Source organism: Canis aureus, chromosome 26, assembly GCF_053574225.1.
Source record: "Canis aureus isolate CA01 chromosome 26, VMU_Caureus_v.1.0, whole genome shotgun sequence".
Classification (NCBI taxonomy): domain Eukaryota; kingdom Metazoa; phylum Chordata; class Mammalia; order Carnivora; family Canidae; genus Canis; species Canis aureus.
Genome location: NC_135636.1, coordinates 31,394,668 through 31,405,327, shown reverse-complemented (window position 1 = coordinate 31,405,327; position 10,660 = coordinate 31,394,668). Strand labels below are relative to the sequence as shown.

General features: G+C 44.5%; 1 protein-coding gene across 3 annotated transcripts in view; it reads right to left on the bottom strand.

Annotated features, from left to right (window-relative positions):
• Positions 1-2,840: 2,840 nt before the first annotated feature.
• RPN2 (ribophorin II) overlaps positions 2,841-10,660 on the bottom strand; it is a 58,560-nt gene continuing 50,740 nt past the window's right edge. For 2 of the 3 annotated variants that reach the window (XM_077873097.1, XM_077873095.1), the window contains 4 exons: positions 9,336-9,411; positions 7,625-7,754; positions 6,085-6,132; positions 2,841-3,173 (listed from right to left, as the gene is read on the bottom strand). In XM_077873097.1, coding sequence (XP_077729223.1) covers positions 3,161-3,173; positions 6,085-6,132; positions 7,625-7,754; positions 9,336-9,411 — 267 coding nt within the window. In that variant the 3' untranslated portion in view covers positions 2,841-3,160. The remainder of the gene's footprint in view (positions 3,174-6,084; positions 6,133-7,624; positions 7,755-9,335; positions 9,412-10,660) is intronic. The other variant, XM_077873096.1, reaches the window with a different exon arrangement.

Below are 10,660 nucleotides of genomic sequence, written 5' to 3'. Positions count from 1 at the left end.
GAAGCAGGCTCCTCGTAGGGAGCCCGATGCGGGACTCAATCCCGGGTCTCCAAATCATGACCTGAGCGGAAGGCAGGTGCCAGTATGTTAACCTCAAGCCTAGAGTGCTCTTCCCCAGCTCTGCACAGGCTCCTTCTTGTCCTTCTCATGTCAACTTAGCCTTCCCAACCCCTCTGGGTAAAAAGTGCTTCCTTGGAAGCCCTTCAGACTTGCAATCACTCTGTTCCCCGTTTGCTCCCGTCATAGGTCGACAGAGGGCAGGGGACTGCCCGTCTGGCTCTATACACCACAGAGCCTGGCACTCTGGCACGCAGCGAATGTCTAGTGTGCTTTACTACCCGGCTCCTCTCTGGGTCTGGGGGCCAGCCCTCAAGCAGCCTGGAAGCTCTTTTCTGACCTCCTTTCCTACAGCCACTGTATTTCTGTTCTCAGGCCCTAACCCTTCTCCGCTATACCTCTGTCCAGCAGGCCTCATCTGGGCTGTCTTCCAGAACTGTACAGATCTGGGTATAGGTGTGGAAGTCCCAACTGAGGGGGGCTCCTGCTGCCATCATCCTTCCACCACCACACTGAGCTGTTGTGGGTACCAGCATACCGTACCAAAGTAGGGATACCATGAGCCACCCGAGAAACCAGTATCACCCTTCCCCCACAGGGTGGGATAAGACACGAAAAGTTTTTTTTTTTTTTAAAGATTTTATTTTTATTTATTCATAGAGACGCAGAGAGAGAGAGGCAGATACACAGGCAGAGGGAGAAGCAGGCTCCACGCAGAGAGCCGGATGTGGGACTCGATCCAGGGTCTCCAGGACCACACCCCGGGCTACAGGCAGCGCTAAACCGCTGCGCCACCAGGGCTGCCCAAGACACGAAAAGTTAAAAGCAAGGTTTCCAGTCAATCTCTAGGAGCCAGGCAGGTGAACTTGGCAGGTGGAATGGCACAGGCGCCATGATGAGCAGAAGTGACCATGGGGGTGGGGCTCTGGCAAACTGGAGAGAGCAGGCCCCATCCACGGGGAGTTAGTTGCTGCTTGTAGGCTCCAGCCGATGGTTGCCATGCAGGAATCAGGTCCAATGTCACAGGCTCAGATTTTTTAAGAGAACCCAAAACTCCAAACAGATTTTTATAACTTTCTCAATTCATAAATGTTAGCAACTTATTCGGTTTCTGAGAAAACACTATGGATCAAATAAAACCTATGTATGGGCCACCTCTGGTTGCAGCCTCTGGGAAAGGTGAGGCCTTCTTCTCATCTTCGGGCACCCCTGTAATCGCCCACATTACCTTCTCACCTACAGAATTCCATCCAGAACTAGTTAAAAGTTCTAGAATCTCCTTTCTCCAGTCAGGATCCCAATTTCCTCACTGTAGTGAAATCCAGCTAAGTTGGAAAGCAATCTGATTCAAATCATTTCTGCAGCCCCCCATTCAATAAATACTGTTAGGATTACCTGTATTTCCTTTTTTTTTTTTTAAGATTTTATTTATTTATTCATGAGAGACACACACAGAGAGAGAGAGAGAGAGAGAGAGAGAGAGAGAGAGGCAGAGACACAGGCAGAGGAAGAAGCAGGCTCCACGCGGGAGCCTGATGTGGGACTCGATCCCGGTCTCCAGGATCATGCCCTGGGCTGAAGGCAGGCGCCAAATTGCTGAGCCACCGGGGCTGCCCGGATTACCTGTATTTCAAAAGTAATCTAATATATTAATGATGTTTCAACTAATAGAATTAGAGGTGATGAGCTGGAGTATATAACTAAGGGCTAATTATGGAAGGTGCCAAGCACTGAGCCAAGCACTTTAGATGCATGAAGCTCCTTTAGTTATAGGACGCAGGCATGGTTATTATCTGTCTTCCACAGAAGAGGAGGCATACAGAACTGAAGCCACTGGCCCAACTACCCTAATAAGTGGTGATAGCAGGTTTGACTGACATTCAAGTCTATACACTTAACCATGCTATTCACTATTACTTCTCCACATGATGTTATACAATCTCCAGGTGATGGTGGTCCCAGGTACAACTTCAAAAGGGGCATCCTTGAGATATGTGTGTCTCTTTAAGAGCCTAAGACTAGGGATCCCTGGGTGGCGCAGCGGTTTAGCGCCTGCCTTTGGCCCAGGGCGCGATCCTGGAGACCCGGGATCGAATCCCACGTCAGGCTCCCGGTGCATGGAGCCTGCTTCTCCCTCTGCCTGTGTCTCTGCCTCTCCTTCTGCCTGTGTCTCTGCCTCTCTCTCTCTCTGTGTGACTATCATAAATAAATAAAAATTAAAAAAAAAAAAAAAAAAAAAAGAGCCTAAGACTAGGGCAGCCTGGATGGCTCAGCGGTTTAGCGCTGCCTTCAGCCCAGGGTGTGGTCCTGGAGACCTGGAATCGAGTCCCACATCAGGCTCCCTGCATGGAGCCTGCTTCTCCCTCTGCCTGTGTCTCTGCCTCTCTCTCTCTCTGTGGGTCTCTCATGAATAAATAAATAAAATCTTAAAAAAAAAAGAGCCTAAGACTACTCATGTGGTCAGCCTCCTTTCAAAACAATTCCTCCCCTTCTACACTGCATGCCAAGCCCAAACTCTTAAGGCAGAAGCAGAGGGGCCTTCAGATACCAACAGGGCTCTTTTATAGACAGATGGTGCCCACTGCTGGAGAAGAAAGGATGTCCATTTTCCAGGTAATTCTCAGTCCTATCAGGAATGAAGCAAGAAGGACCAATGTAAGAAAGCCTGGGGAAACACCCTGGCCACAGTGTCAACACTACTTCCCAACGAAGTCCTCATGTTATGTACCCTGGGGATCCCACCAGCCCCAAAGTACCAGAACAAACTCTCAATCAGGCTCCTCTTCCTGTTACTCTCTTTATTCCAAAACAGACTAATTACAAATTTCAACTTTTCAAATGCAACAGCTGGCAGCTAAGTTAGGAATATTCACAGCATCTGGCTAGGACACCATGCCAAAGAAACGGAGTATTGGGGCTCATAGGTATTCACTCTGTGTTGGGGAAATAGAAAAAACAACAAGCAAAAGTGTAACCACAATTCTGACTTTTTTGTTTAAATAAATTTTCGTTTCTCTTTACAAACTGTGAATTGTTCTTGACTCCTTTTCTGGATATTCATATTCATTTTTGGCTTTCATTCATTCCTTCCTCCTTTCTGGTACTAGTGTGCTGTTCTGAAAGAAAATGGGGACAAACAGAATTACTGAAGGTTCCAATTTACTGTTATAGTTCCTAACTGGTAACAACAGAGGGACCAAGGTCCTCTGCCATTTATAAGATCTCACTTACATAAGAATAATAATTTATCTACTAATTCTATTTATTTATGCCCCAACTCATCTCACAAGAAGTTGTGAGACAGCTAGTTCTAACTACAGCTGATGACAACTAAGGACAACTGAGTTGATGACAACTTAAATAAAAAACAATGACAAAAACCTGACAACTAAGAAAAAAAAGTGGCATATGGAGCTCTGAGATGACGGAATTCCAGGCACACCTCTCACAATACAAGGCCAAAAAGAGTAAATTTCAACTAGGGGAAGAAAAAGGAAAGCTTGAAGAATATTTATCTCCAATCTCCCAGACCCCAGGTCCGCCAAGCAGCCCAGGGCCCTCATGGAGCTTGGAAGACGGCATTCTGGCCTGCACCATATTCCGGCCAGGCAGGACTCCTGTCACAGTCTTGCCAACAGTCAGTCTCAGCATCTAAACCTAAACATGATTCTCAAAAATGGGACTTGGCTCACAGAAAAATTTTAAGAGGGGATAAAAACCTTTCAATCTCTTTATTCCTTCCTTCCCGTCCTTCCCTAGACTCTGAGAACTGATGGGGAAACACAGAACGAAAGTGACAACCGGGACAGCAGCTGTGCAACCAGGAGGGTGAAGCAGGAAATGAGTGATTCTACAACTCCAGCAAGTAGAGGCAGTGACATACATGCCGTCCTGAGCAGATAGTTATACTCAGTGCTGAGGGCTGATGTGATGGCAACACAGTCTTACAGAATGGCAGGCTCCAAACCAATTAGTCAATAGTTCTGGGGGGCATACACAGGCACAGAACTAATCCTGAGGGTTGAAGGGAGTGCTGCTAATTCCCTGCTGACACTCAGAGGTTCTCAGGTATGCTAAAATGTGCATGCTCTGAAATGTGCGTGCACAGAGGACAGCATGAGTATAAAGTAAGAAGAGCTGAAAGGGTAGTGGCTCCCAAGCCACCATCTTGGCTAAGAAATCATACCCGTTATCAGACCCAATCAAATCAATGTCTGTCCTTGGATCAAAAGCACTTAGCACTTTCCTTTAAGATACTAGGTCCCAACCTCTGGATGTCCCAAATGTCCATATGATCAAGCATCTTTCCTCTCTCTTAAGCAGTGTGATTTGGGGGTAGCAGCAACGTGAGGGTAGACTATCTAAATAGCAAGAAGAAAAGTCAATCCAGAGTTATTTTAAAGAATTAAAGAGCTCAATATTTAGCAGGAAGGACTAGTTTGAAAGTGAAATTTCAGAGCAACTCTAATTCAGGACAAAATCAATCGGGTATGTTAGGGAATGGGGGTGGAGACTAAGAACTGACTACATAGGGGGAATTTCCGGAGTATGGAAATATAGTCTGTATCTTGACTGAGGTGGTGTTTACATGACTATACAAATTTGTCAAGATTCACAGATTATACACAAAAAGGGTGAATGTTACTGGATATAAATCATACCTCAATTAAACCTGAAAAAACAAAACCAAGACAAATGTAGTTTTCCTGTGTTGAGGATTAGATGTGCTAGCTTATGCTCACACATCAGTGGAAAGGTTCTACATTCTATGCTTTTGTTGATCTCTCCGATTTGCAGATGATTAAAAATTAGATGGCTCTGTTGCTTTGGCAGGAAAAGCTATTTCCAAGGCTAGAGATCAGGGAACATGACTTGAAAATTCAAATACCTCCCTTTTCTCTTTGTTGGCCTAGTACAGGTGTCAGCAAAAGATGTCCCAAGGGCCAAATCCAGCCCACCACCTGTTTCTAAATAAAGTTTTAATGGTGGTGGTGGGGGCCGGCACCCAGGTGGCTCAGTCAGTTAAGTGTTTAATTCTTGGTTTCAGCTCAGGTCATGATTTCAGGGTCCTGGGATCAAGCCTCAAGCATTCCTTGCTCAACATGGAATTTCCTAGTCCCTAGCCCTCTGCCCCTCCCCCCACTTGTGCTCATGCTTTCTCTCTTTCTCAAATAAATATCATCTTTTAAAAAAAAACTAAAGTTTTATTGGAACACAGCCACACTTATTTATGTAGCCTACAGCTACTTTTGCCTAACAGTGGCAAAGTTCAGTAGCTATGATAGAGGCCATATGGTCTGCAAAGCCTAAAATACTATCTTTCCAGAAAACTTTTGCTGATCCCTAGTCTAGAGGAGCTGATCAATGAGCCAGACATTCACTCTTCTTCTATCCTTTCACCTTGCCTCCACTTCCATCCTCACCCCAGGATTAATCCCGAGGAGAATGGGTGATATTTCACCCATTTAGCCACACAGGGAGTAGCCCTGAGCTACACCCTGAGCTCTAAGAACCAGAGTTCTGATGCTGGCTTTGAGTTATGGCCAACAGTCCTTCAAATCACACTGTTTGGCCCAAAGATTGGTATTACAAAAAGGCCTGGAAACAGTGACAAGGTGTGCCAGGATTTGCCATGGGACCATCACTTAATGAATTTAGATGTTCTGAATGGGGTCCCTATTCAAGAAGTCCATGGTGCATCTGTCTTATCCTTAACTCTCCTATAAACATAGAAAGAAGCTGCTGTCTATAAAATACCCATGGAAATAAGAGAGGATGGAGTCTAATGTAAAAGCCAGGTCAAAGTTACCCCATCATTTGGGCTAACTCAGGGACCTTTGGTTTTTGCCCTGGTCCAGTCATACCCTGGTCCAGCATGTTGGAAAATGGCCCCAGAATTCAGCTTTGCCTTGAGGAAGGTGGAGAGGAATGAGTGGGCTGAAAATCAGATAAACAACTGACATGCACGAGGTGGGCAAGATGGGAAAGGAACCCTGCTTCTGGGATGAGTCCACCCTTCATTTTTACCGTAGTGTCCTATATTTTGCCAATCTACTGCTCTGCTCTGCAGCGATCCTGCCAAAGGAAAGATGGTTTGAGAATCAAGAAAGGACAGTGGGAAGAGAAATCAGCTTGAGAAAAGAAAAGGTAAACACCCAACCAGAGCTTCCATTAGTTAATAAGATTTCCCCAGTGGCAGAGTTTGTTCTAGGTCTCACAAAGACAGTAACAGAAAAATGGGCTTTAACTTTCTGTATTAGGGGTGTGTGTGGGGGGACAGTGGGGGTGTGCGCGCACACACACACACATGCACACGCATGCATGCCTGCTAGAGAAGGGATGAGAACCATTCATGGTTTCTCTCCTCAGAAAATGTACACAATTTTAGGATTCCAGATTAGGAACTCTTGCTAAGCAAGATTTAAATCTACCTCACCTTCCCCTTGATTTTGTTCATCTTGTGTGGGCAACTTCCAGAAAAAACACAGCCTTTTGGCTCCCTGGGGCCTGGACTGGCTGCTGCAAGGAATAGGGCTCTGCTTAGAAAAAACCAGCTGAATCCCTGGCTCTTTCTCAGATGCAATGCACAGCTGCCAAGTTAAGGCTGCTAGAGGGCAGAGAAATAAACCAGCTGCCACTGCTGGTGCTAAGGGAAGCTCTGGTGGAATGTGGATTACAACGGGGAAGTGAGGGAGCGCGTTGGGACCAGTCTCCAAGGCAAGGCACTCAGAAAGCTCACAATGGAGACTCTGGCAGGGATGAGACATGTGGCTCTCCCACCTACTAATGGGTCTCTGAGAAAGCCTCTCTGATCTGACCAACTTAATTGGCAGCCATGCTAGAGGGCACACAATAAAGTTATATTCTTACAGCAAGAGTCTTGGAGAGGAGAAAGCAGGGCACATCTGAAAATGTTAACTTCCAAAGGCAGAAGCAACTCTGACCTTTTCTTATCAACTTTTACGTGGTTGAAATCACCCAAGTTCTAAGAAAGTCAAACCAGTGAGAAACACCTTTGACATTTAAATTTGCCTCTAATCCAGGTTTGAAAGTCAGGCTGCCAGCAAGCTGCTGGTATGTTGAGATCTGACCGTTTGTGTGAACCTAAGGTTGTCTGGGGAGGCGGTGGGACCAGTGGACCTCACTCTTAGGAGGAAAAGCTCCGTGAGTCTGTTAGGGGTTACAGAGGAGTAACTCCCGGGGCCTAAGAGGAGGGCAATCCTAAGATTAGTATTCTCTGTGGCAATAGAGGAAAACAGTTTTATACAGCCAGTGCAGTAAGGACAATCTTCTGTCACACGTGTTCTAATCCATTTTAATCTTCATAAAGCAATTATTTCCTTTTCTTGTTCTAATGTGTCAGGGCATGAATCACTGTGGCTTTAATATACTTAAAGCTGATCACCAAGGCCCTTTTTGGACTTAAAAGGCTGGATTAAAGTGTCACACTTGACCCTAAGGTTGGGCATCATTCGGCCACATACCCTTGTTCAAAGAGCTGGGTGAGCAGAGCTGACAAAAATATTTCTAATCCCACTCTGAGTCCCTGGCCCATCCCCAGCCTTACCTCTTGATTGCCTGCTGGGCCAGCATCCGATTGCCAGCCAGAAACGTCACACTGCCCAAGATGGCCAGGTACTTCAGGGTCTGGAACATGTTGAGCTGAGTCCAATAGACATACATGAGCCCCAGCATCGCTGCAGGAACAGATGTCATGATAGCCAATTAAATGAAACAGTGACAATGGCCTGGGGCAGAGGACAGTTAGGAACAATAACTACCGGATTCTGAAGTGTCTGTTTCTAGACACTTCTTGTTTTATTCCTTTCATCCAATGCCAGAAAATAAGTAACTCAATATACTTACCTTGGCTACCAAAAAATCCAGAGGTAAAAAAATCAGACCTCAGCTACTTTAACTATCTTGTTAAGATAGTTTCATGTTCCAGCTCACATTGGTCTTACCTAAATTTTATTTTTGTCTTTTGTTTTTTTTTTTTAAAACATGACTGCCCTATTAGATTAAGGATTCATTTTATTTTTCAAATTCTGAATGAAAGCATGAAGGATTCAATAAATGAGTAATTTCCTTTCTATTACAAAAAATGGTTAAGGGCATTTTGTTAATGTGAGCGAGTAGGAAGGAAGCAAGGAACACTGGGGAGGAAGAGCAGGTAACAAGGGCTCGGGTCTGGGCACTGGGAGCTGTGGGTTCTGGTCCAGACTCTGCACATCCTAGCCACTTCCATTTCTCTGAGCCAAGATTCTCTCACTTGTCAAATGGGGTCATAATTCCTGCCTTGGGATTTTATCAGGATTGTGATGAAAATCAAATGAGGGAATGTGCACAAAAAGCAATCTGGCAAGAAAAGTCATGGCTCTAAACAAATTTATATGCAGGTTTTGTTCTCAGCCTGACTCTGGAGGGCTATCACTCAAAGCCAGTAACTGGGCTGGAGAGAAAGGTCAGCCTGTCAATTTTGCCCAGAAGGATGACGGATGAACTACAGCAGGGGTTCTTAACCATTTCTGAGGTCATGGACCACTGTGAGAATCTGATCAAAGTTATGGACTCCCTCCTTCCCCAGAAAAACACAGACACACATTTGCCTAGAATTTTAAGTGATTCATCTGTGTACCCCTACAGACTCTGCACACTATGGACACACAGACAATTACGCCTGAAAGAATAAATGAAATCAGAAAATAATATTGATGTCTCAGTGAAATGCAAGGCATCACAGATCCAACAGGCTCAAATGTCTCTGAAATGCTTAGCTCATTTGTGAATTTATAGTCTTGTTATGTTTAGGTACGGAGTTCCCAAGAAAACAATGCAGAACAGTGTGACCAATTGTGGAAGAAAGTGTTTTCTATTACAGTCCAGACACAGCCGCCAGCAAATGTGAAGATCGATATAGTGGGGAAAGATAACCTTTGGAAACTGCCTTAATGTTCTTCATCCAGGAAGATGGCTCAATGTAAAGATATGATAAGTGAGTAATCTCTGGAAATGAACAGGGCTATTAAGTAGGGGTAAACGGCCAGCCAACAGCAGCCTAACACAATGAAACCCAATATAATGACAGCTGTTCTAAGCCGATGGACCAAACAGGTTTATCATCATATTAACTGTCCTAAAAGGCCAGGAGGAAGAGGGAAATGTTATGCTATTAAGTCATTATACTTAATAGGTTGTGGGTCTACTTAACAGGGCTTTTGCGTGGGCAGGCGAAATGTCAGAGGAGGTTAAATGGAATTAGCAGCCTGGGTGCTTACCAGCATGTCCCAAGTGAAAGATGATAGTGCTTGGAGCAAAAGTGAAGTTAGAGACATTGGCACCAATCCGGATCCACTGAATGATGGGGAGAAATAAATTAAAAAGATATTAGAACTTGAAAGGGAAGGCAACGCATGCCACGTCAATGTTAATCCAATGAACAGCCCCAAGGGCTTAAAAGTTCATGCATACTTGAAGGACAGGAAATTTTTCCAAGTGACAACTACCCTATTATAAGTCCTCAGGAAAAAACTGTTCCCTTTTCTCTTTAGAAAGGCATTCCAACACCTGCTTTCCAATATGCTTTGGTAACTCAAACCTGAACATCCTTTTTAATGACAGCAAACTTTACTATTTTAAAGCAGGTGAAATCACGAAGCTGAAAGGTCAAAGACCACATTTATGAAGTCACTGGCACTTGGCCTAATTCTTCTAAGTACTGGTAAGATAAGCTCCCTGGCAGCCAGCAGGGTGCATACTCTTGCTCTGGGTTCCATGCCTTTTGAAATTCGCACCACTCAAATATGAGAACAGGTGCACCTATCCAACATCTGGTTGCTGAAATATTGTGCCATGACTTTTAGATTTAGACTGACCAGTAACTCCTTTTCTAAAATCAATGAATGGGCAGCCTGGGAGGCTCAGTGGTTTAGCGCTGCCTTCAGCCCAGGGTGTGATTCTGGAGTCCCGCAATCGAGTCCCACATCGGGCTCCCTGCATGGAGCCTGCTTCTCCCTCTGCCTGTGTCTCTGCCTCTCTTTCTCTCTGTGTGTCTCATGAATAAAAAAAAAAAAAAAAAAAAAAAAAAAAAAAATCAACGAATGAATTAGGAACACAGGCAACTAACTTTCCAAAAATAAGACTTAATGAGTTTTCCATGCAGGTCTCAAAATTCTCTGCACTTTGAGGATATGCATCTTATAATTTAAAAAGTGAAGCAAAGAAACAAAATCGGTTAAAAAAAAATTCAAACAGTATATTAAAGTATAAAAATTTCCTTTATACTTCCTAAAAGGTTCTCTCCTTAGAGGTGACCAACACTAACAGACAATGCCTTTTTAAGGCTTTTACACAGACATCATTGCAATCTTGTCATACCAGCATATAAATCTATATTCTTTTTTTTTTTAAGATTTTATTTATTTATTAATGAGAGACATAGAGAGAGAAACAGAGGCAGAGACACAGGCAGAGGGAGAAGCAGGCTCCATGCAGGGAGCCCGATGTGGGACTCGATCCCGGGTCTCCAGGATCACACCCTGGGCTGAAGGCAGTGCTAAACTGCTGAGCCACCCAGACTGCCCTAAATCTATATTCTTTTAGT